At 43.2% G+C, this 26,631-nt stretch overlaps 1 protein-coding gene and 1 pseudogene across 2 annotated transcripts; both read right to left on the bottom strand.

Moving 5' to 3' along the window:
• Nucleotides 1-1,560: 1,560 nt before the first annotated feature.
• On the bottom strand, nt 1,561-17,560 carry LOC133413367 (NUAK family SNF1-like kinase 1). 2 transcript variants are annotated; one of them, XM_061697670.1, is made up of 8 exons: nt 17,273-17,359; nt 16,396-16,484; nt 9,512-9,632; nt 9,064-9,215; nt 7,299-7,364; nt 5,893-6,012; nt 4,866-4,998; nt 1,561-4,282 (listed from the first exon to the last, which is right to left on the bottom strand). In XM_061697670.1, exons 4-8 carry the CDS (start codon nt 9,181-9,183, stop codon nt 3,150-3,152), a joined length of 1,572 nt encoding a protein of 523 aa, XP_061553654.1. In that variant the 5' UTR covers nt 9,184-9,215; nt 9,512-9,632; nt 16,396-16,484; nt 17,273-17,359; the 3' UTR covers nt 1,561-3,149. The 2 variants fall into 2 exon arrangements, with proteins under 2 accessions (XP_061553654.1, XP_061553643.1); XM_061697659.1 differs by lacking the exon at nt 16,396-16,484 and having other exon boundaries at nt 17,273-17,560.
• A 1,043-nt stretch (nt 17,561-18,603) lies between these two features.
• LOC133399271 (kelch repeat and BTB domain-containing protein 12-like) lies at nt 18,604-21,771 on the bottom strand (annotated as a pseudogene).
• Nucleotides 21,772-26,631: the final 4,860 nt, after the last annotated feature.

Raw genomic sequence — 26,631 nt, 5'->3', positions numbered from 1 at the left:
GCTAACTCCTCTGATCATTATGAAATAATTAAAAGTAATTAAAACCGTATTTTAATTTCAATTCCAGTACTATGAATGCAATGGGTGGAGTCAATTGCTCGTGATACAATTTAGAGTTCCATCAAATTCTTCTGGAATAATATGCCTCAGAAAGTTATGCAATCAGGATGAACCATCATCATGTGGTGACATCAACGAATCTCACAAGAATTTGGCTTAGTGAGCATCGAAAAGGAATACCTTCAAATTTCATTTTGTCCTTCTGTTTTATGATCCCAAAACAGAAGGGATGACACTGATGACAAAGTGTCATGTAAAAGTGTGCCTATCGCCATGGAAGCAGGAATGGAATCTATGCAAACAAGAGGAAGCTGGCACAGCCTGTCCTGCCTGTTTCATACAATCTGGTTCCGTTGACCTAAATCATAACGAAGAATGACGCGGTAAAGTAAGTTGTGTTTGTGAAGAGACTGACCTCCCAGGCATACAGAGGAATCCTGCCACTGCAATTGTCTGCCAAGTGTCATCAAAGTTAATGGTGAGTAAAAAATGTGTTGTCAGTTTATCAAAGACAAATCCTGATCCAAAGCATACCACATCGGGCATCAACCAGGAGTTGACGTCATAGGCAATCAATCAATTTTGACTCGAACCCCATTCTCTCTCTCTCTCTCGTGGTCATCATGATGGTATTTATTTCTTTCTTTTTAAATTTTGATGTAAAAAAAAAAAAAAGTTTGAAACCTATTTCAACTGCTGCACTCAGGGAGGCGCTACAGAGCAACAGAGTCCACATCAACCGACCTGCAACAAACTCAATATATATTTAATCTGGTACAAAATGATGATTAATGTACCCGCGACAGGACACGGTAACCTAGTAGTTATGTAACCGGGCTGGAGAAAATGATGTCGTTGCTCTGTAACTACCACAAGCTCGGCGAACCAAGTGTCATATGCATGTCTGGCTTATACATACTGTGTATGCATTATAACAGTTTACATGGGTTAATGCTTGTAAATGTTATGTTTATGTCAACCATACCAGAAGTACAGACACCACCTGCCTTAGTTTCATCTTAGTTATTTTTGATTGTCAACATTTAAGGGATGAAGACTTTGTTGTTGTTGTTGTTGACAGTATTAAACATTTTTTAGTCAAAGTTGGGGAATTAAAATCCCTCAGCCAGAAAAAATGTTTGAACCATTGGGCATGAGGCTTTCAAAACAAAACAGAGGGCTTCTTATTAAAATATTTGATCCAAAGCCAATCATGGAAACAGACAAAGCTTCTATTTGTCAAGGCCTCACACTCTTTACCCAAAGTATGTCGTATATTGTCACCCCTCCATTCCAAAGAGATGAAAATGATTACAATAAATCTGATTTAAAAAACAAAACAAAAAAAAAAAAAAAAACAGTAATTGCTGAATGAGTGTAGTTCCACCTCTTAATAGCATGATAATCATGAATGGCCATTTATGTATCTCAAATATTTTCCAGTAACCATGGCGAAAAAACAAAGTTGCTGAGAAATGTAACAATATGACCAAACCAAAATAATTAAAATATGGATTTATTACACAATACAGCACGTTTTGACTTTTAAGCAACCTGCTGTCTGTGCTCATAAATATTCTCTCATGGTGAAAAATACGCAATGCAATTTTTCTTATTAAGTAGTAATAAAATGAAACAAACTTTTACACTACAATTGCCCAAATCCGCATGGTCTGATGGGCGAGACGAATGCCATTCATATGATGTCCGTGCAAACCAGCAAGGGCCTTGTGATGCGTGGTCATGGTTAGTGGATCAAAAATTGTTGATATGATATTGTTTCATCCCTATTGACATGTCAATGTGTGTGACATGGGCAGGGGTGGCACTCAAAAGCCACAGTGCAAAGTTCATTTGGAAATGAATTAGATAGGAGCAGCTGTATGACGGTTTGGAAAAGTCCATTCTATTGATTTGAGTGTAATCATCCAAAGCACAGTGGAATTGCCAGTGACCCGTTCGGCATTCAAGAAAAGTCAAAAAAGTGCTTTTACATTAGCAGCACTCAAAATGCAGTTCTCGAGTCTTGTAAAGATGAAAGTACCGTTTTAAAACTGAACATTGAGGCCTTAAAGTCCCCTGTAAAGTGAAAACAAATACGCCTTCTAATATTGACAAACCACAGAGAAGAGTGGTGTTAACAACCCTGCCAAAATTGAACGATTGAAGAAAATTGCCAAGTATAAAAAAAATGAGGCTTCAAAAGGTGAAAAATCAATAATAATGTGTAGACGGTGACCTCAAGTGGAAAATAATAATACCTGCACCTCACATGCATGTTTATTGTTGATGAAGATTATGTATGAAACCAACAAATATATGTAAACAATAGCCTAAATACTTGGCTGCTACTTCGCAGATTTCATCTATTGCTGGGGTGGGCTTGAACCATTTTTAACTTTGACAACAAATTTTGATTTAGTTTTAGTCAAAGTCTTTTGACTAAAATGTCATTTTGCTTCGGTCCTAATTATGTCATCTCCATTGTTTTAGCTTTCGTCTAGTTTTGGTTGACGAAGACTCCAGTAAATTTACTTGACTGTTTTAGGTCACTTAGGATAATTAAAGTTATTTCTTTTTGCTAAATGCCATGTTTTTTTTGTTTTTTTCACGACCCTTGAATACACTTTTTTTTCTTTTAGTCCACTAAATTTACTGCCGTTTTCGTCAACTAAAACGAGACTCAAACAATTTAAATGCTGAAATTATGACTCAAACAAAATGACATTTTAGTCAAAAGACTTGGACTAAAACGAAATCAAAATTTGCTCTCAAAATTAAAACTGGTTCCATACCACCCCCGCAATACATGAAATCCGCGACGTAGCAACCAAGTATTTCGGCTATTATTTACATATATGAGTAAGTTTCATGAATACTCTTCATCACCAATAAACAATACCTAAATAATAGCCTTAATTAAATATTTGTGAAAAGACTGACTAAAACTAAATCAAAGTTTGCTGTCAAAATTATCACTGTCTGGAACTTAAACTCCCTGGATAAATTACTGTATAATGTATTTAGAAACAAATCTAGGATTTGACTTTGCAGGGTTTTTAAATTAGCCACCACTCCGATGTCAGACATCACCACTTGGACTCTCGTCCTTCCCCTGCTCCACCTCTCAGATCCTCCTCTGAGCTACATGCGCTCCGCCGCGTCCCCTGAGAAAAAACCCTGCGGCGTGATTGAGTGCTGAGGTCCAGCAGGTCGAAGGAGTCGCTGGAGAATAGGCTATCCTCGCTCACCACGCTGGACGGGCGGCTTTGGCGGCCGTCGGCGCCCGTTTTGGCCTGGAGGAAGTGCCGCAGAGTCTCCGGGAATGACGGCCGATCAGAAGGCGGCGGTGAGCGCCGTTCCTCTGGAAGGTCCAGGCTGCGTGAGAACTTGCCGTTCCGTTTAAGAATACCCTTTCGTCTTCTCACTGCCTCCGTGCGCATGGTTGGACTGCCCTCTGCTGCTGGGATAAAGGTCTGCTGTTTGTTCGAGGAGGAGTCTCCCACATCACTCTCCTTGACGTCTGCTCTGGACTCCCTGCGTTGTGAGTAAGAGACACAACCTGACTCCCCTTCATATGGGTTCTTAAGTATCCCCTTCTTGGGCATTTTAGAGGAGGGCTGTCTGAATGTACAGGGAGATGGAAGAGTGGTGGACAGGACCTCAGCATGCGTGTGGCCAAGCGCATGTGTTTGATAAAGCTGGGGATCGGCGGTACCCTGGTGGGGGCTTTCTTTGGTAGGGCTAAGCAAAACTGAGTCAAAACTCCTCTGATGTTTAAGAATACTTTTGGGTTTCTTTCTTTCAGCGGTGGAGGTGGTGGAGGACAGCGCAGAAGCTGCTGCACCACCACACGTTCCTTCTGTCGTCTGGGGAATGGCGTTCTCCTTGCGTGATTTTCTGACGCAGGACGTTCCTCCTCGCGCTCTTCCTCCTCGCTCGGCCCGAAGAGGCAAGCTGAAATAACACGGATGAGGGGGGTGACGGTTGGATTCTGGAGGTGGGCGCCCCGCTTCAGCAGCCAAACTCTTGACCACCCGATTCTGCCAGTCGATGTAGCGAGCCAGCAGCGGGGAGGGACAGTCCGGGTGTGCCGACGAAGGGCAGTCACACACGCTCTCGTCGTATCCCCAGTTCACCCACCAGTGATTGGCTACATCCTCGATCGTGGCCCTCTCATCCACACGCACCGTCAACAACCAGTCGATAAGAGCGCAGGCGTCTGGAGGGGAGGAAAAGTCAAGAGCTCTTTAAAAGGCAATGTGCCAATAAATAGATTAATCTTGTCTGCCTTCTGTGTTTTCCGGTCATTGATATGGCAGCAGTGCAAGACTACATTATGTGTTTTGTGTGGACAAACCTAGTTCCTGATAAGAAAAATTCATTTCTGCGGTAATTTACGGTTTGTTCTTTTCAAATGAACTGAAAAGCATGTACTCCAGCGATGTTCTGTTTCTGAATTCGTTTATCATTAAGGCACAAATCAGCAGCTGTGAAGAGCTAATTCACTGCTATGCGATTTTGCGGGACCACCTTTTAATAATCGCGGATGTTACAATTAGAAAGTCATGTTTTATCATATTGTGATGTTTAGTGTATTTTTATTTATTACATCAATTTTGAATTACATTATATACTACTTAGAATCATTTTTGCCCCAAATCAGCTGCAGTTGTGTAAAATCTGAATATTTTATCTCGAAAGAAAGACCCCGATATCCCTTTTCGTTTACTGTTGGTGTGCCAATACTTTTTTCCCACATCGTGTGTTTCATGGTCAATGTGGAGGACATTGTAAAGGTGCACCTGAGGGGGGGTTGGGTCTTCGATAGCGACCTCGGCATATCTGCTCTTTAAGCACGGAGTGACTGGCTCCATCAAATGGCATACTGCTGTACACCAGCGCGTACAGCAACACACCCAGCGCCCAGCAATCCACCTGGCATACACACACACACACACACACATATATATATATATATATATATATCACGAAACAAGACATGAAACATTGCTGTCAGTAAATCATACTGTGTGTTCTATGTTTTTTAAAAGCTGAGCATTCAAGAATAAATGTTACTTAAATAATAACTCAGACAGACAACAGAAACAGGAATCGTTCAAAAGATTGAATTAAGAATGGCCTCGGGCAGACAGTTAGAAAGCATCTATGTGCAGTAGTATCTCAGAACAGGGAACAAGCAGAATGATACATGTCTCGGATGTTATTAAAATACAGCACACCGTGTCGTGGTTCAGCGACCGACCGTCTGCCACTGCAATTTCAAATTTGAATCACTGGTGAACGGCGTCGCAGCATCGCAGATGTAACAGCCAATCAAAATGACCGAAAATAAGTTTTTGGGGTACGAAGCGTAAACAAGACCTAACCGACCGCAGCAGCGATGCCAAGCCGTACCTCTGGCTCGAAAGCAAAGTGAAGAGGGTCTCAGTTGCCAAAATGTAAGGTTCAATTAGCCTTTGGATGGATCAAACAGCTTTTAAAAATATCCTGTTATGTAATAGCCTGTTTCTTCTCACATCTTCCCTGACAATTGTGCCATGTTTTTATGGTTCAGTCGCAGTAAAATGTCTGTCGAGCCTCAAAACCTGACACAGGGTCGCTGTTTTTCTGTTGCAACGGTAGATGTGCGGTGCTCAATCGCTTGGTGTGTGGGTGTGAGTCACCAACTGTCATTTTTTTTCACCACGGTCCGGTTCAGTGTGCGGTGGCTCAAATACTGTATCATGAGTTGAGTTTCTTTATACGTAACATGGTTCTTCAGCATGTGTGTTGGCTGCTGTCCCGCTGCTCCATGTTATTGTGACCTACCTCTGGTCCCTGGTAGGGCAGCCCAGTCACTATTTCTGGAGCAGCATAGAGCGGACTTCCACAGAAGGTCTGCAGCAGAGTGCCTCTCTGGTACTGACTGGAAAGGCCAAAGTCAGCCAGCTGCACAGTGAGCAAGAGAGAGGACATATAAAATGAGCTATTAATGGTGTTCTTTTGGTGGACTATCACTGTTTTGTGTGTTCGTGTCAAATGCCTCGTTTTTGTTGTTGTTGTTCTTTTTTTGCGTGGAAGCAAGTCCCATGTAAAAGAACTAGCTGGCACTTATATTTAGGTAGGCATTGTCACACAACACCAACTTCATCTAGTTTACAATTCAAGACACAAGGGTTCATGTGTGAAAGGGGAGTTCCAAAGTTGTCCGCCTGCTCCCAGTCACGTAACGGAACAATCATGAGAGCCATATGCAAACACACCGAGGCTCCTCGTTATCTGAAGAGATTATTACCATGCGCACAACAACACACTATCAGTATCTTGGCGGGTAAATATACTCGACACTGCGGCTTCATTTCCGCGGCACTTGGGGGATGAACGTTATTGCTCACATTTGATATGGAATAACAAGAACCATGAGTTGCGGTTTATGCTCCGGAGCATTGCCTGTCAGTCCTTTCACTTTACTTGAGTTTTATGATACGGCGGTTAACTTCTCTTTATACTTATACGACAGTTCGGAATGTATGCTAAATGTTACTTCAAATCATTGACTGTGCAGTTTATTAGTTTAAGCCTGGAACTACATAAATCTCTTATGGGAAAATTTGCTTTGTAATAAGACCAAGGTGGAAATCAACCAGTGTCATGTATTGTGGCCTTTGGAGGTTCTACTGTACTCTGCTAAAAAAAAATGCAAATAAAAGCAAACCATGATCACAGTGTAACTCACTGCCGTCAAGCAGCTACTGTATAGCGCCGACAAAATATGTCCATACAATGCGCCTTCTCGGTTACTTCCTGCAGAGCGCTGCTGGTAACAGTCAGTGTGTCTGGAAGCCCGAGTTTCGGAAACAACGAACTCCAGCTGAGCAGTCTCCACATGTGCTCACTTTTATTGGAAACCACTGATTGCTGCAATTGCCAGTAGATTCCTTGCATTCCCCACAGCTGGCATATATGGAATGAAATATCCAAATAAGGCAGGGAATAACTTTTTGGTTTTTAAGCCCTGGAACTATATTTGTACTGGTTGTGGTCGCTTGGCTCAACAACCCACATGCCCAAATGTGTCAGTCAGTACGTTATAAAGATGAGGATTTAAGACAACACATTCACATTAAACCAGTATGACAATCAATGTCTTTTTTTGTGATTCATACTTGGTTTGTCATCCTTAAACTGAAAGGATCATTCATCAGTTTTTGGATGCTGCTGCTGCTTTTCCATACCTTGACGTTCAGATGTTGATCCAGAAGGATGTTCTCCAGCTTGAGGTCTCGATGCACTACACCATGCTGCAAAAGATCGCAAACACGTGAGACGCTGTAACCGTCAGGTTTCTCTTAGCCCACAAACATTAACCTTCCCTAGAGGTTTATTAAGTTTGATCCAACATTTTTTTTAAAACCACTAACATTCCTCTTGGGCCATGGGTTAACTATATCTGGGGGCTCGGAGAAAGTTTCATCATTATCCGGCATGAGGTTTGGCTGAATCCAGGCATGTTCAAAGTAAGGTCAGCTCGTGGTACAAACATCATTTAACACAGTCCGCCGTGCTAGTGCTGTGCAGCGAGTGCTCCTACTTTTAACTTCAAGGTTTTTAATCTTTAACAACTGTTTGTTTTTAAGAATTTACAGCATTTCGGGAGACTTTTTTATTGAACTTTGATGGGCAATATATTTGAATTGAATCATTTATTTAATTACAGTTTTTTTAAATTTTCCTATATTTAAGCGCAGTGTAAAAGTTCAAACTGTGCATAATGTTATAGTGGCTTACAGTAATATTAAATATAATTAGGAATATGTTTTTTTTTATGAACACATAGGCCCACTATGCTACTGTAATTTAATGTTTTCCTTCTTGTGAAAGTCTGACCTCGTTTATATTTTGTAATTCTGCTGTATCACATCATGTAATGTGATGATGAATAAAGATAATTTCATTACAGCAGCAAATTGTGTATATTGCGATTGGTTCGACCTCTGCTGCTCCGTGTCAAGGTCAGACTTATGACTTCTGTCACACGAATTATATTAAATTTAGCATGCCTTTAAGATGGTAGTGGTTCGCCTTTGTTTTGTTATGAATGTGGGTACGGGATTCTGCTGCTGCTCAACGCAGGGGCGGATCACTGAAACGCCCTTGTCGTGTGATTGTGAAGCAGAATTTTGCTTACCGGCCATTTGCAAATGAGCCCATTACAAGATATTACATTGTTAAAGATATTACTCTAAATGTGCCTCGAGTGTCAGAAGAGACCAGTGACCTCGGACAACTGGATAATGACGAAAAGATAAACCGAAATTGAATCCAAATTATTTTCATTCCTCTCAGCAATCCTTTGCTGTGCCCTGCATAGAGGAGCGGAACATTCAATAATTCATTCAGGCGGGGACACTCGAGTCTATTTTGGGGCAACTTCTTCAGGGTACAGGGCAAAGTAAATCCACTTTCCCGAATGCTCTAAAGCTGTTAAAACAGCATGATAATCTCTGTATTTGTGAGGGATTCATAAAGAAATTGAGCTGCTTTATGGAAAGGCATATAAAACACGTGCACAAAACCGGACTCTCATGTACTTGTAAATTATTAGTAAGTAGGATTTATCAGTTTCCGCTCTGATTTATTCTCAGGCACACGCGCTGATGTCATGAAAAACAATACAAACCGATGAAGAACTGAGTCCTTTGAGGGGCCTACAGTAACACGGAAGTAGAAATAAAGATGATTAAATAAGACGTGCTTGTTAAATGTGTCAGTGTGTGACTGCACACATACAATCTGTGCCTAATGCGCTCTTAACCCAAAGAGAACTGAAGTCAAGGTTTTCTGCAGGATTAGGATTTGGCAGATTTAGCGGTACTGTATTTGCTTGCATGGTTGAATAGTGCATCTGCTGCTATAATTCGGCTCATGCCTAGCATATTAAAATAAAACGGGGCAAGTCGCCCTACATGCATTGTGTTTGTTCATTGTGTGTGTTTGAACCTTGTGGCAGTAGTGGACAGCCGATGTGATTTGTCTGAAGATGCTTCGGGCTTCTGTTTCCGCAAGTTTCCTCTTCTCCAGGATGTAATCGTACAGCTCTCCTTTGCTGGCGTACTCCATCACGATCACAATCTTATCGCGACTCTCAAATACTGCGTTGACACACGGGGGGACATTTAGTGTCAGTACGGCTTGAGGGGAAATAGAACAGCAAAGGCCATTCAATATTCAGAGGGTGGAAGTTCGATACGGCTGGATCAATATGAATCAAAAAAGAAAAAAAAAGAGTACCGCCGGTTCCTCCGGTTAGTACTGATGACGAAGGTCCATCAGTAACAACAAACAGGAACCAATATTACAACGACATCTAAAATAATGATTTTGAATTTGTTGCCTGTAAAAATTTGGATTTGATTTTGGTGATTATTTGTTATCATAACAACAATACCTTCGAGGAAGCGTATGATGTGGGAGTGCCTAAGTGAGGAGGTAATCTCGATCTCCCTCTGGATGTGAATTTTGTCGAGGTCGTCTGTGATGTGCTCTTTACGGATTGTCTTGATGGCCACCTGAGTAAAGAAAAGATATTGGACGTGAGCGACTTCCTGCGGTAAACACACATCAACAATGGCAGCATTTGTTGATCGACAAAGACATGGTCAGCCACGATGTTGAATGTACTGTACAGTGGTGCCTGGAGATACGAGTGAACCGCACTGTAATCAAATGCACGGTTCATCCATCAGCTAAACAAGCAGCTGGAAACAAAGACATGAATCGATACGACTGATATGATGTTGCTTACATGTACATAGTAAATACAATCCCTGGGTATTAGAGGTGATTATGAGGTTTTAAAGCCCGGATGGTGAATGTGAGCACGCTCAAGGGCAGTAGGTTGACAGCTGCACTGTTCACACTCCTATCCTTAATCCTGAGCACTTACTGTATACCCCAATATAACCCCCAACCGGGAGGCAGACATACAACACCCTAACAGACCCTCAACATGAGCCCCTGAACCTCTTTGAAATAAAATAAAAACAGAATACAATGATTTGCAAATCACGTTCCACCTATATTTAATTGAATACACTACAAAGACATTTCATGTTCAAAGTGATCAACTTGATTGTTTTTAGCAAATAATCATTAACTTCGAATTGTATAGCTGTAACACGTTCCAAAAAAAGCTGGGACAGGTGCCCAAAAAGTTGAGGAATGCTCATCAAACACCTGTTTGGAACCTCCCACAGGTGAACAGGCTAATGGGGAACAGGTGGGTGCCATGATTGGGTAGAAAAGGAGCTTCCCTCAAATGCTCAGTCATTCACAAGCAAAGATGGGGCGAGGTTCAACTCTTTGTGAACAATTGCGTGAGAAAATAGTCGAACAGTTTAAAGACAATGTTCCTCAACGTACAATTGCAAGGAATTTAGGGATTTCATCATCTACGGTCCATAATATCCTCAAATGGTTCATAGAATCTGGGGAAATCACTGCATGTAAGCGGCAAGGCCAAAAACCAACTTTGAATGCCCGTGACCTTCGATCCTTCAGGCGGCACTGCATCCAAAACTGAGATCAGTGTGTAAAGAATTTCACCACATGGGCTCAGGAACACTTCAGAAAACCAATGTTAATAAATACAGTTCGGCGGTACATCCGTAAGTGCAACTTGAAATTCTACTATGCAAAGCAAAAGCCATTTATCAACAACACCCAGAAACACCGCCGGCTTCTCTGGGCCCGAGCTCATCTAAGACGGACTGATGAAAAGTGGAAAGGTGTTCTGTGGTCTTCCCTTCCACCCCACAGACCTTATGACTGTGCTATTGACTTGCTGCCTGGAACCACACCCTCACGAGGGAGGTTGTTCTCTCTTTCAGGGCCGGAACACAAGGCCATGAAGGAGTACGTGGAGGAATCACTGGCAGCCGGGATCATTCGCCCATCTTCATCCCCTGCGGGAGCAGGATTTTTTTTTGTGGACAGGAAAGACAAGACCCTGCGATCGATTACCGGGGTCTCAACGAGATCACGGTAAAAAGCAGGTACCCTCTTCCTCTCATCTCCACCGCCTTTGAGTTCCTGGAGGGAGCCAAGGTTTTCACCAAACTGGACTTAAGAAATGCATATCATCTAGTCAGGATAAGGGAGGGGGATGAATGGAAAACAGCATTCAACACACCAACAGGACATTATGAATATTTGGTAATGCCTTTTGGGCTTACTAACGCTCCAGCTGTTTTCCAGAACCTTGTCAATGATGTCCTGCGTGACATGCTGAATGTTTATGTTTTTGTATATTTAGACGATATTTTGATATTCTCCCCGGATAAGGAGACTCACATCATTCATGTCCGCTCTGTGTTGCAGCAGTTACTGCAGAATCAACTATATGTTAAGGCTGAGAAATGTGAGTTCCACAAGGCGTCAGTTTCTTTTCTGGGTTTTGTCCTGGCTCAAGGTGAAGTCAAAATGGACCCTTGCAAAGTCGATGCAGTAATTAATTGGCCTACTCCCACGTCACGCAAAGATGTACAAAGGTTCTTAGGGTTTGCAAACTTCTACAGAAAATTCATCAGAAATGTCAGTTCTATAGCCTCTCCTTTGCATGATCTTACCCCGCCACACAAACCTTTTGCATGGAACCCGCTTTGTCAGGCAGCGTTTCAAAAACTTAAGTCGAGCTTTACCTCCGCTCCCATCCTTACTTTGCCAGATCTCCATCAGCAGTTTGTGGTAGAAGTCGATGCGTCTGATGCCGGAATAGGAGCAGTGCTCTCCCAGAAATCTCTCTAGGATGATAAATTACATCCTTGTGCTTTTCTCTCCAAAAAACTGACCCCAGCTGAGAAAAATTATGACATTGGTGACCGTGAACTGCTGGCAGTCAAGGTGGCTTTGATGGAGTGGAGGCACTGGCTAGAGGGGGCACAGACTCCGTTTTTAGTATGGACAGATCACAAGAACGTTGAGTATATTAAGACTGCTAAAAGATTAAATGCGAGGCAGGCTACATGGGCTCTCTTCTTTACTAGATTTAATTTCACGCTATCCTACCGACCTGGTTCTAAAAATGGTAAGCCAGATGCTTTGTCACGCATTTTCTCCGAAGAGAATTCTTTGTCCGAACCTAAGACTATTTTGCCCAAGTCATGTTTTATTTCCGCTTTTGTTTGGGACATTGAAACGGCGGTTAAAGGGGCTCTGAAAAACACTCCTAGCCCTGAAGATTGCCCTGAAAACAGGCTTTATGTGGTTCCGACCTTAAGGGGAAGAGTCATCCACTGGGCTCACACGAATGTCACCCAGGCATTGCCAAGACTCAATCAGTGGTCGAACAGCGCTTTTGGTGGCCTAATGTTAGGAGGGATGTTATCGATTATGTCAATGCTTGCCAGGTATGTGCTGCCAACAAGCCCTCTCATCAACGTCCTTCTGGGGAGTTGCGACCCCTGCCAATACCACCACGTCCTTGGTCAGACATTTCCGTAGACTTTGTGACAGGATTACCGGTCTCTAAAGGCAATACCACCATTCTTACAGTTGTTGACAGGTTCTCTAAGATGGCACACTTCATTGCACTTCCAAAACTCCCCTCAGCTAAAGACATTGCCGAGCTGATGATTAATCAGGTTTTCAAGTTCCATGGTTTCCCCAAGAATGTGGTGTCTGATAGGGGTCCCCAATTTATTTCGCAATTTTGGAAGGAGTTTTGCAATCTCATAGGTGCTACCGTCAGTCTGTCATCTGGGTTTCATCCTGAAACCAACGGCCAAACCGAGAGGCTGAACCAGGACCTGGAGACTGGGCTCCGATGTCTCGCTTCACAGGATCCGCGATCCTGGTCTCAGAAATTGGTTTGGGTCGAATTCTCCCACAATTCCCTCCCCTCTGCATCCACTGGTCTATCGCCTTTTCACGTTGTGCATGGTTACCAACCATCTCTGTTTCCTGCCATAGCCCCTGAGTCCACAGTTCCAGCGGCATTAACCTTGGTGAGACGCTGCAGGAGGACCTGGGAGCGAGCCCGACAGATGCTGCTGCGCCAGGGACGGTCCTACAAAGCCGCTTCTGACCGTCGGAGGACACCGGCCCCGAACTACAAAGTGGGTCAGCGAGTTTGGCTCTCGACCAAACATATTCCACTCCAGGTGGAGTCCAAGAAGCTCGCTCCCAGGTTCGTTGGGCCCTTCCCCATCACAAAGATCATCAACCCTGTCACCGTGAAGCTGAGGCTCCCAAGGTCGATGCGGGTCCACCCTGCTTTTCATGTCAGCCTACTCAAACCAGCCCGGGAGTCCCCTCTGGTCCCGCCTTCCAGGCCCCCTCCTCCCCCCCGGTTTGTGGATGGGGGCCCTGTCTTCGCTGTGAAGCGGCTGTTGTCGTCTCGTCGGAGGGGGAGGGGGTTTCAATATCTGGTGGACTGGGAGGGCTATGGGCCTGAGGAACGTTCATGGGTACCGTCTGCGTTTATCATGGATGATTCGGTCATTCGGGACTTCCACGTTGCGCATCCAGGGGCCCCAGGGCCGTCTGGGGCCGGCCGTTAAGGTGGGGGGGGGGGGGGGGGGGGGGGGGGTACTGTCATGTGTGTGTGTGTGTGTGTGTGCGTTCCGGGTTTTGTCTTCCCCTCCCTGTTTCACACACACCTGCTCCTGTGAGCATCTTCACCACCTGTGCCTCGTTCACCCTAATTACCTATTATATTTAACCTCGTGTCTCATTCCCTCTCGTTGCCAGTTCGTTGTACCTTGTCGTCACGTTCCAGCATTCCTTGTCACAGACTCACTCACAGTAAGACTTGACCCTGTTCCGATTATCGACCTTGCTTCTTTGCCTCATGTTTTTGGATACTGTTGCCTTTCTTGGATTGCCTGCCTGTGTACCGACCTATGCCCGTCTATTAAACCTCTCTTTTGGGAAACTGTCCATTTGTTTTGGAGTCGTGCATTTTTGGGTCCTATCCTCTGTTCCGTTCATGACAATGGGTACCTTACACATCTGGTTCATCCAGGTTTTCGAGAAACATGTGCTGCCATCCAAGTAACGACTTTTTCATGGACGCCCCTGCTTATTTCAGCAAGACAATGCCAAACCGCATTCTGCACGTGTTACAACAGCGTGGCTTCGTAGTAAAAGAGTGCGGGTACTAGACTGTGTGGCGCTTTATGAAGCGTAAAATACGACAACAGAGACCCCGGACTGTTGAACAGCTGAAGCTGTACATCGAGCGAAATTGGGAAAGAATTCCACCGACAAAGCTTCAACAATTAGTGTCCTCAGTTCCCAAACGTTTATTGAATGTTGTTAAAAGAAAAGGTGATGTAACACAGTGGTAAATATGACCCTGTCCCAGCTTTTTTGGAACGTGTTGCAGCCATAAAAATTCTAATTTAATTATTATTTGCTAAAATCAATGAAGTTTATCAGTTTGAACATTAACTATCTTGTGTTTGTAGCGTATTCAATTAAATATAGGTTGAATGTGATTTGAAAATTGTATTCTGTTTTTATTCATGTTTAACACAACGTCCCAACTTCATTGGAATTGGGGTTGTATATTCAAGGTAAATTGCTTTGACTATTTAGAAAAATGTCATTTCAATTCAGGCCAATGATGAAAATGAACAAAAAAAAAGTACCTTTTATTTTTACTTTCCTAAATTCCTGCATTAATATAACAAGAACCATTTCCACTGTGTTGGATCAATAAAGTGTTATCTGTAGTCACGAGCGAAACTGGAGCGACACAAGTGTCCTAAGGGTGAACAGGCCTTTCTTTTGCATCCCAGCACAGCATTTTCAGATGAAGGAAATAAATATTTATGAGCCATTCTGAGGCACAATTCACACGCTCCATCACCCCTGTCAGTTATGTAACCATGCAAACACACTCCAGAGACTGATGAGACCTTCTCACAGTGGAATTATTATTTTCTTATTTAATTGCTGAAAGTAATTTCAAGGGGTTCTTCTTCGTAAAATGCTGTGAAATTATTGACTATTTTCCATGATCGTTTTCCCATTTTTTCATTAAATGCATATTTTGTATACAGTATAACACAACAAAATGAATTTAAACCAAAAAAAAACCACAAATCTCCAGTTGCCATAAAAAAAAATCCTGTGAAGCCACGCGGTTCCCAGAATGCATTGCACAATTTAGAATTATTGCAGTAACAAGGATGTTAATTATTGTCGTTTGTGTGTCTTTACGTGACCAATAGTTTGTTAAATGTATGCCTTATTTAACTATCACATTTATGGTTGATTTATGTTGCACTGTTTTTTTTTTTTTTTTTAATGAAACCATGACTTTAGGTTGTGTGTGGTATGGTGACCATCCTGTCAGTTCCACTGTACAATTTGTAAAAGTAAGTGTTCTTACTTGGTATCAGAGACTATTCAAATATAAGTACTAAGTAGTCTGAAAAAGTTGGTCCCGGTGCATCTGTAATTGTAATTCACAAGAACCACAGACAAATCCAATCTGCATCAAAATACTTTTCTTATGTTTTTATCGAAAGAAAAAACAACATACTTTTTGAAAGGTGTGCACTGGTTTATGTTGAAGACTGCACACCCATATACAAGTCAAATAAACACTCATGTGTTTCAGAGCTCCACACATAAATCGGAGTGACCAAACATGACTAAAGCCAAGTAAGAGTTGTGGTTCTCTTTTTTTTTTTTTTTTTTTTACCTTGGAAACGTTTACAACAACACAGCACCACTGACCTCCTCCTCATTCTCCCTGTGGTCACTATCAAACAACAGCCCCCCCAGTCCCGTTTCCCAAAATAAAGTCTGTTTTGTTGCAAAGAATCCTTGGTATGTGCGCACGAGTGGTGCAAGGAATTCAGCATTTACCCTTGCCCCACCGAAACCCACTCACCCCACACTCACTCACATACATACACACGTGTGCAAAGCTCACTCTTGAGCGGCCTCGTCTTCCGGCAACTGCCCTATCCTTACCAGGTCTCAGATTTATGGAGCAGACAGCTCAAAATTGTGCCACTTTTACCTCAACAGTCTCTGTACAAAAAGGATTATCCCTATCACTGTGTTTGTTTACTACAAAGACCGAAAGGCATTTGGGGCGGATGGAGTCTCTTACTCTTTGTGCTGGGATCAAAGCGACATATTAAAAAGGTTGACGACGCGGAAATAAATAACAGCAAATTAATCTGGCACCAAATTCTGTGTTTTAGATTGTTATTTAAAATATAATGTTTGGATGGACTCGTGTGTGTGTGTGTGTGTGGGGGGGGGGGGGGGGGGGGGGGGGGGGAGTCAAACTGTATTGTGAGGGAGACCTACTGTGGAAAAGTTTATCCTCTTGTTCAAGTGCCGCGTGAGTCAGTCCAAAGGCATCTCAGCCTGGTAGCGCAGGAAGCAATTGCAGCATCCTAACCATGAGATCACATGCACTTGTACACACACTCTAAACGTGCAGTTTAGGCCCGAGACTGGAGTTGGCCAACACAGTATATTTACCTACAACAATAATTATTGGACTACGGCGAAAGGAGTGATGCGGATAGGTTCCTAATTGCTGTAAAAAAAAAAAAAAAAAAAAAAAAAATCTAAAGTCAAAAGGTGTACAAAGGTAATACCACTAAGCAAGGGTCCCATGCCTTGTGCGCTGGCACACCGTGCAAACAAAAACAGTGCGGCTCAGCTTCTGGCTAGCCATGTTTTTATTTATTTATTTATTTTTTTTAACTAATGCGGTACAAATGCAAAATTGATGGCCCTTAAACTGCCACTTCCTGGCTTTTCAGGTGATACCCCAAAGCAATTAAAAAAAAAAAAAAACATCTGTTATTAATTAGTGTTTTATAGCATACTAATTCACACAGCTGTCTATTGACGTTGCACTTTCCTGAAAAGATTTTTCCTTTTGTCATTAAATCTTAAAGCCACTTTCTTCATTGAACTTGACTAAAGGTGAAGCAAACGGTGATTGTTTTTTTTGTTTTTTTTTTGGGCATACCAATCCGCAATTACACATTAAAGTGCCCCCCGTGACAAAGATGTGCCCTGCAATGAAAACATCAATGACAATGACAGCCTTGATCATAAATTGCGACCTCTTCTATTGGAAAACAAGCCAGAAGCCCCAAAAGGCCCGAAATAATTCTTCTGTAACCTATGCCCCCTCTGACGACATTGGGCAACATAATGGCGCACTTACCGTGCCCAGGCTTGCTCTGTCCACCGCCTTCTTCACTTTGCCGTAGGTGCCCTTCCCCAGCGTCTGCAGCAGCTCATAGCGGTGCTTCAAGTTGTGTTTGTGGTGGTGCTTCTTCACCTCCGGCGCCGGCCGGCCCGCCGCGTCCACGTCTGCGAGCTCCGAGCGGTCGCCGGTGTTCATGGCGCCTCTGCTGTCCCCGTCACGTCTGCCCATCGCGCCGGACACGAGCAGAGGCGCTTCTTGATTCGAGCCGGTGCGCACGCAGCACTGTGCAACACCGCCGCACCAATGAAGTCCAAGCAACAGGCGACGGAGTCGGAGAAGACACGTGGTTACCGGTGGGCGGAGCCTCGGCATTCCAATAGCCACTTGTCAATTATTTTTATTATTCGTACTTTTTGTTTTTCTTCGCGGGGAAAATTGCACACGGTCTCTAAGTACAGATCCTTGTGTAACAATAAAAAAATAAAAATAAAAATAAATAAAAACTGTGGTAAATGTAGAAGTATAGAATCAACTCCTTTACTAACTGTAAGTAAAAAAAAAAGTAAAGTACCATTTTCATGAGGGGTTTTTATAGCAGCGGCCACACGTAAACCAAACATTTTTTTTTTTTTTTAGAAAAAGAATATTTTGAACATAGATTTAATGATCTGTGTCATTGAAAGGAATATTCAAATGGCATCAGCCATACTGCAAAAAGAGACATTTCGCAATTCATTGAATATTGTTTATGCTTTTAAGCATGCCTTTTGTTTTATCACGAGATTGAGTAACAATATGATTGTCAGCAAAATGTGTGCCTTTCATTCAAAAATGTCACCCCATGACAGCCACTCCGTGACATGTCATTTTTATTTGAATGGTCCCCACGACATCGAACAGCTGGTGCCATTTTTACTTTCTTTCCAATATGTATTTAATATTTAATACAGAGTACAGGGTAGTGATTTGTGGAGTTGTACATATTTTTTTTTGGGGGGGGGGGTTATACTTTATGGATTATTTTTTATTGTATAGAGAGGATTCAAGCAGAATCCCAACAATCCTCATGACATGTAGATTTCATTTGCAAAACTTTGTGACTGCGAATCCAGTTTTTGCTCATATCGGTCTAAAGACCTTACTTGCCTCACATGCACAAATGACCAAGCTCGGCTCGTTTGCTCAACAAGCCCACACGAAGACCGTCCAGAGTTCTCACATCCACAGTCAATTCATGATTCCCAGAGGGCCACTCGGGTCGTAAATTTGGTCGGGAGGTCGGAGGTTCGCCTCCCTCGGCTCCTCGGTTCAAACGCTGTTGTTGCTCCGAGCCATAAAGGGAGGTATTATTGCGTGAGGAGGTCACGAGGATTGAGGTTAGCCACCAGACAGACATCATAGCTGTCGTGCATTGCTGCATGTCTTTCTACCACTGCCCACACATTCTCAGCAGGATCCAATTCCCAAACCTCCTCGGTGATGATCTCATGACGACACAATGCATAAACTATGGTTAAAATTTTTTTACAAATAAATGCTGTCTGTACCTGGGGTAGGCGGGACAGTGGTTTAGTTTAGATTATTTTTTTCATTGGCGTTAACTTGCATCAACTTCAATAGGAGCAATAGAACACGTTTAATTCGTTCCCGCCACCACCCCTAAAAAAAAAAAAATATATATTTTTTTTTTGTCATGTATGACAAAAACAAATATATATATATTTTTTAAAATAATAAAAATAGCAGCCTATAATATTTAATTTTATAAATACATAGAGTCATGGCATAATTAAATACAATGCAATGCTTTCGCAATGTGTAAATTGGCACCGTGCCTTTGGAAACGTTCAGCACGATGCTTCGCATACGGAGAATAATGTGAAAATGATTCACGTTGTCTTTATCTTAGCATGAAATAAACTTGGTCGTCGCTTTTTGGGAAAAACTGCTCTCTCGAAAAATACCGAATTACAGTGGGCAAATGACAAAGTAGGTGACACCGACAGCGCTTCTGTAAATCAGCTCCTATCTATTCGTAGCCATGTTGTTAGTGCGAGCAGTGCGATGTCAAATAAAACGGAATAAAAATCATTCGAACAAATAAACTTGATTTAATCAAGAAAGTCGATTCATCGGCCAAGCCCTACTTTAACCATAAAGGCTGCATTCCAACAAGATCGTGAACTAAGAGAGAAGTTGAAACCTACTAGCCCCCCCTGTAGTATCCACAGATGTACAGTTTTCCCTGCACTACTCCGACATTAGAGGTGTTGTTCCGGACGGAGAGGGAGGGATGTGGGCAGAGTCGGGCCTGGCCTCCATGTGTCTGTTTCTGGGTTGTAAATCACTCCAGAGCTCAGAGAGCCACGTGATTGGCCGCGGTCCTCTCCATCACACCCTATACCGCCTGAAGAAAACAAAACAATCACCTTTCCCTGTTCATGCCCAACACACATGTAGTACGCATTTGTTGCAATGAGGCCCAGACCTAAAATGTAGATTTCTACATTTTTTTTTTTTTTTTTTTATCAATTGTGTGATACTTGATAACTAAATGTTGTAATGAATACAAACGTGTAACTTTGGACAATGATCTGACATTTCTGCCTCAGAATTAAAATCGGTGGCCATGTGGCCAAAGCACACTCCATGACAAATAAGTCTTGCTATCAACGTAGCAGCCATGGCTAATGTTGGCTTGTTTATGCGGGTGTGAATGCTATTTTATTGTTGCGAGCACATGCTATTTTTTGGGGGGAAGCACTGTAAACGTCCCCTTTAATCATTTTTTTTTGGTCATTTATTAATCAGTATGGTAAACAAATGTCATGTTTGCACCTGTGGCGACCAGCCCCCCCAGCACGTAGAGGTGCTCCTCGAGGCTGACGGCGCTGTGGCTGGCTAACGGAAGAGGAAGTGGAGCGAAGGGGATCCAGCTGCCTCCTCGCTTCAGCGACCACCTCATCACGCTGTCCGTGATGACGCAATGATGGCCCACTTTCATCTGACCGCCTATCATGTCGAGCGCGTCGCCCAGCAGCCCTAAAGCATACATGTCTCTGTGTCGTGCTGAGCACAGCCCGACCCGGATGGGCTCCTCAGCAGGATCGTACCTGGAACATATACGTCCAGCAGGTCAGGTGGGGAATAACTAAAACGGTGACATTTGCTTCTCGTGTACACCTGCGGTGTTCCTCTGCAGAGTCCCCTCGGCGCATCGCCACCCAACGCAGCGCCAGCTCCAAACAGCAGCTCCTCCTGGGAAATATTGAGGTCGTCCGAAGCCAGCAGATCTTCAAGACTTGGAGCATCCAGCTCCAGGATTTCTTGTTCCTCACAAACCTTGGAACAAAACCAAAATCGATTGAAGCTGCAATGAACAAGTATTAGCGTGACGCAAAGAACAATAACTCAGCGTCTTTCTTTCTATTTGTCCTGCTAATGGTAAGCAGGTGACGCCGCACACCAACACTGTCAGTGCAGACCGCAAACGGGAAGAAAAAAACAGAGCTGCGCACCAACGGAAACAGGATCGTGACACCTCTGCCAATATTAGACGGCAGAAAAGCTTTGCAAATTAGCGTCAACCCAAAATGTCTGCCTCAAACCAAAATGGCCAACTTCCTGTTCCATTTCGGGCACGGGTCCTGGAGACATTTTTGAGCGTCCTGTAATGATGGACATTGACGTAACCGTTGATGGGGGTTCTTTTTTTCAAACTTTTCACGGGGCGCCACTGAGTAACTCTTGGGGGAAAAAGTTCAAGTTGTTTTCTGGCACGTGCATGCCCCTAAAAGGGTAAGGGTAAATTAAATATCATAGAACACATGCAGAATTGAAAATTGCACCTGTGTAAAGTGTTGGCAGAGATATCGGAAAGCACAGTCAGCCAAACGAGTGGCCCCCAGGTCTCTGGCCCAGTGGTACAGACCAACACAGTTGGAAGCGTCCATACTGGCCTCCATGTGCCTTTGGCACAACCTGAAGCAGTAAAAACAAAGGACAGATAAACTTCTCTCTTGCAATTTCCTACAGATTTAATGAGCAAACAGCGACGTTGTTTTTCCCACCGGAAGGCTCCGTCGACATGGAGCAGGAAGGCGGCCGCAGACACTGCCTGGATGTTGTCGTTGGACAGGTGAAGTTCAGTATCTCAAGTTCAGGATCTCAGGGGTACCTCACCTCCCCTCGTTTCTTTCAGACCACACGTAAACATGGCCTGGACACAAACCGAAACAGGACTAAACACAAATAACCAAACGAAACTGGTAATGGTGTTCATGTGCCAAAACTATTCAATGGTTGGTCAAAGTTGGACTCAAGGAGAGTAAATGTACAGTATGTGCATGCCTCACCTGAAAGTACGGGCTGAATGCAGAGAGCACCACCTTGTGGCAGGCGAAGGGAATGCCACCGGCCACCAGAACCACATCAGTGAGCTCCTCTGCAGCTCTCATCTCGTCCAGCTGCCTAAGAAGATGTGCACCGTGCTCGGCCACTAGTGGTGTGTCCATTGGACCGATGCCTGCACATTTTTAGAAGAGATACTTTTTTTTTATATAGTTAATTTTGTAGCAGAACAGAGTCTAATCATGAAAAAAAATAATAAAACACATCAAACATTTTCTTTTCTAGGTTGTACAGAGACTTGCTGACTGTCTTTAGTCCATTGGCATTGCCTTTAAACCATCCATTTTCTATGCCGCTTATCCTTATTGTTAGGGTGGCAGGCAGGGCCGGTCCTAGCCCATGTGGCGCCCTCAGCGAGATTTTATATGGCGCACCCACCCCCTCCATCAATGACTTACATACGCTTACAAAACAAAAAGTCTAATTGCAATCATTTTTAATATCGCCTTTAATTTTTAAGATAACATGCCACACACAATTTAAACTATAAAACAGAACATTTTCACATGTTTCCGTAGTTCTCTGGGGTCACATCAATACATTTGCCACCACCCCAACAGACAACGAGCAGTAGACCATTCAGCCAGAGGAGAGAGTATTTGTTATTATCATTTCTATAAATATTAATTGGGCATTTCTTGAAATTTTAATCATGCTGTCTATGTTTTCTGTGTTAAAAGTTAGTTGTCAAGTTATTGACACTTTTATTACATTTAGCATTTTGAGAAATATCTGTAAAATAAAAAGAGAAAATGTTATATGTTATGTAAGAGAGAATCAGAATCAGAATCAGAATCATCTTTATTTGCCAAGTATGTCCAAAACACACAAGGAATTCGTCTCCGGTAGTTGGAGCCGCTCTCGTACAACAGTTTACAGAACACTTTGGAGACATAAAGACATTGACAAAAAACAATTGTGCAAAAAGATGCAGAGTCCTCTAGCACTTAGAGCAGTTTCAATGACTAATATAGCAATAGTCCGGTGCAATGACCATTGTGCAAAGGGCGCCGAGAATTCAAGGAGTGAATGCGGTTTAAAGTGACGAGTCGTGCGATCATCTGGGAAAATGTCGGTTGTGCAAATGTTCCAGATACTCCTCAATCAGTGTGCAAATGGAGCAGATGCTACTCTGGCATGAGTGGCCAGTGTATGCAAATAGTGCAGCATGGCGAGACAACTACAGTGAGTGCACGAGTAATACATAATTGGCCCCACAGAAATGTGACAACGAACTCAAGTCAAAAAATTGCCAGCTTGTTGTAATGCAATTGTAGGTTAGGTGTTGAAGAAGTTGATCGCAAGAGGGAAGAAGCTGTTGAAATGTCTACTAGTTCTAGTTTGCATTGATCGGTAGCGCCTACCTGAGGGAAGGAGCTGGAAGAGCTGGTGACCGGGGTGCGCCCTTGTCTTAGTTCTGGCAGCGTGCAAGTCCTCAAGGGTCGGTAGGGGGGTACCGACAATCCTTTCAGCAGTTTTGATTGCCTGTTGCAGTCGGAGTTTGTCCTTTTTTGTAGCAGCACCGAACCAGAATGTGATGGAAGAACACAGGACTGATTCGATGACCGCTGTGTAGAACTGCCTCAGCAGCTCCGGTGGCAGGCCGTGCTTTCTCAGAAGCCGCAGGAAGTACATCCTCTGCTGGGCCTTTTTGAGGACGGAGTTGATGTCGGTCGCCCAGTTCAGGTCCTGAGAGACTGTAATTCCCAGGAACGTGAAGGTCTCGACGGTTGACACAAGGCAGCTGGACAACGTGAGGGGCAGCTGTGGCGAAGGATGCCTCCCGAAGTCCACGATCATCTCTACAGTCTTGAGCGTGTTCAGCTCCAGGTTGTGTCGGGCGCACCGCAGCCCCAGCCGCTCCGCTTCCTGTCGATATGCAGACTCATCACCGTCCTTGATGAGGCCGATGACAGTGGTGTCATCTGCAAACTTCAGGAGTTTGACAGTCGGGTTTGCTGAGGTGCAGTCGTTCGTGTAGAGAGAGAAGAGCAGCGGAGAGAGGACACAACCTTGGGGCGCCCCAGTGCTGATGCTGCGTGTGGTTGAGGTGGCCTCCCCCAGCCTGACCTGCTGTGTCCTGCCCATAAGAAAACTGTAAATCCACTGGCAGATGGCAGGTGAGATGCTGAGCTGGAGAAGCTTGGATGAAAGGAGGTCAGGGATGATGGTGTTGAACGCTGAGTAGAAGTCCACGAACAGGATCCTCGCGTAGGTCCCTGCACTGTCGAGGTGTTCTAGGATGAAGTGCAGTCCCATGTTGACTGCATCATCCGCAGACATGTTCGCTTGGTAGGCAAACTGCAGGGGGTCCAGCAGGGGACCTGTGACACTCTTGAGGTGGTCCAGCACGAGACGTTCAAAGGACTTCATGACCACAGATGTCAAAGCGACAGGCCTGTAGTCATTCAGACCTGAGATTGCAGGTTTCTTGGGGACTGGAATGATGGTGGAGCGTTTGAAACAGGATGGAACTTTGCACATTTCCAGAGATCTATTGAAGATCTGAGTGAAGACTGGAGCGAGCTGGTCCGCGCAGACTTTGAGGCAGGATTGGGACACATTGAGGCAGGATGGGGACACATTTGTCATTTCTATAACATCAAGCTCCAGCCTTAGATTGATTCATTTTTAAAATGTTCTCCACAACAAGTGACACCGCCACTGTTGCTTTAACGTTTTAATTTAACATTAAAAAATTTATGTATTTACATGTTCTTATTGCTTATCAAAGGTCCAGTATTTTGGCTATTTAGTCTAACTGTCTAACATGGACTTAGTATAAAAGTGTCAAATTCATTAAAAAAAAAACAAAAAAAAACCCACTTTGGTTTTGTCATACGAGTGTCGAGAAAAGCCCCCTCTGACAGCTACTTCTGTTTGACCCAGTTTTGTACCCACTTGGTCCATATCTGGCTAAGTCTGCCCCCTTTCCTCTGATTGGTTGCCTCCGTGTAGAAGACGTAGATAAGCTCGAGAAATTCTCATGACATGACTTCAGGCGTCTCGGCAGAAAAATGTCTGGAACTCAGGACTGCGCGGACGATTTTAATTCATATTTTACGTTTACTGAAAAAAAAATTAAAAAGAAAATTAAAAAGAAAAAAGTGTGTGTTGTCAGTTGTGTTATATACAGTACTGTAGGTTACATTAATGGTGGAAAAAGTTTTGAAATAATTTATCTTGGGCTCATTTCTTATATCGCAAAAACCTGGCATTTGACTAGGGGTGTGTAGACTTTTTACATCCACTGTATAGACAAAAGAAATAAAATAAAAAATACATTCAACCTCACATTCACAATTATGAGTAGTCAATGTACCCAAAATGCATTTTTTTTGGGGGGGGGGGGGGGGGGGGAAGTGGGAGGAAGCTGGAACACCTGGAGAAACCCCACTCAACCGCAGGGAGAACATGCAATCTCCACACAGGAAGGCTGCAGCCTGGATTTGAACCACCAACCTCAGAACTATGAGGCTAAACACCCCCCCCCCCCCAGCTGTCTGCCTTTTAACCTTCCCACTAAACCACACAAACGTGTGGCCTCAGATCATTCAGGCGTCTCTGAACTAACCGTAACTCTGAGCTTGTTTTTATTTATTTATTTATTATTATTATTATTTTTTTTACACTTTGTTGTTGTTGTGATCGCTGGTGTTCTTCGGGGAGGGCGGTGGGCAAATGTTGACTGGCGGAAAGGTTTAAAATAGATCAGCAAGGCTCGTTTCTTCAGGTTTCCACGAGTGGCTGCCAACATTGTCAACTTCGCATGGATACTGATGTACTGTACAAATGGCCAATACAAATGTTATCTTTCATCAAAGCCACTTGTGCACAAAATGTGGTCATTCGGAAGCCATGATGTCATGATGGGATGTCGCAGCTGTCTTTTGTTTTCCCAGTGGTGGACAAAATGTCCTGGGAACCTCAATCTTGAACACTCGTTATCTGGCAACACTGAACCTGTCTGTACTAAATGTTTTCACATAGTTTGTAATGGACATTAAGTGAAAGCCAGTTGAGATACCTTTTAGGACGAATTAACGTGACCCACTAAATTCTTAAGAAGTGACTTAAACATGCCTATGGTTAGGGTTATGTTGTATTATTATCCACACAAGCAAAATGTAACATTTTAATTTCAAATGACCGTCCTATTTCTTTCATCAAATTCATTTCTCCATCTTTAATTGTGGCCATCTTAAAGTGCTCAGAGATTGTGACCGCACACACGTACGCGCACAGCTCCTGATTAGGTGTCACTGATTAAACAGACCTGGCGGCAAACGGTTAGTTTGTTTTGTTACAATGTGTGCTCAACTGTGTGTGGAAAACGTTGGACAGGAGTTATCCCGAAATTACGCCGCACTGACATCAACTCGCATAACCGTCAGTCATGCGTAATTTGGCCACGGTTGCCTGATAGTAATAGTTTACTACCAGGGTTCAATTTACATCGCGTTGCATTGATTTCTCTTTAGTTCTTCATTGTTGTAAAATATCACACAACTTGATGACAGTAAAAGTACAACTGTGATTATTTATGTTTCTTTTCATTGTAATCTGACACTGGCGAGAAGATAGAAGGAACGGACCTCACAGACTGTGGAGCCGATGTGCTGTCCCAAATAAAAAGAACTTTAAAAAAAAATTTTTTTTTTTTTACTAACGTCAGGCTTTGCTACCATTTCAAGGCCCCCTACTTCAAGCTCATTGAGAAACTAGATCTAAAAAAAAACTACCTGACTTTGTCCATTAGGAGCTCCTTACCTGCAAACGCGTTATCAAACTCCGATTCATATCTCTCTATTGACCTGCAAATAAGTAAATAATAAATAAATAAGTAAGTAAATCATTACATCATGTCTTTGCTAACACTGGTTATTTATTGTAAGTTGTTTTCATTTTTAAAACGTTCCTACCATTTCAACATTTACAGTAAAATCTTCATCAATTCATTAATC

The sequence above is a fragment of the Phycodurus eques genome, chromosome 1, assembly GCF_024500275.1.
Source record: "Phycodurus eques isolate BA_2022a chromosome 1, UOR_Pequ_1.1, whole genome shotgun sequence".
Taxonomy (NCBI): Eukaryota; Metazoa; Chordata; class Actinopteri; order Syngnathiformes; family Syngnathidae; genus Phycodurus; species Phycodurus eques.
This window is presented reverse-complemented; position numbering and strand designations above follow the sequence as displayed.

Excerpts from the sequence above, each read along its gene's own strand:
- LOC133413367 (XM_061697659.1), bottom strand. The coding sequence starts at position 17,485 with ATGGGCAGACGTGACGGGGACAGCAGAGGCGCCATGAACACCGGCGAC. Across the intron at positions 6,013-7,298 it reads ATCAACATCTGAACGTCAAG|CTGGCTGACTTTGGCCTTTC; the intron begins GTATGGAAAAGC and ends CTCACTGTGCAG. Across the intron at positions 4,999-5,892 it reads TGCCCTACCAGGGACCAGAG|GTGGATTGCTGGGCGCTGGG; the intron begins GTAGGTCACAAT and ends TGTGTATGCCAG.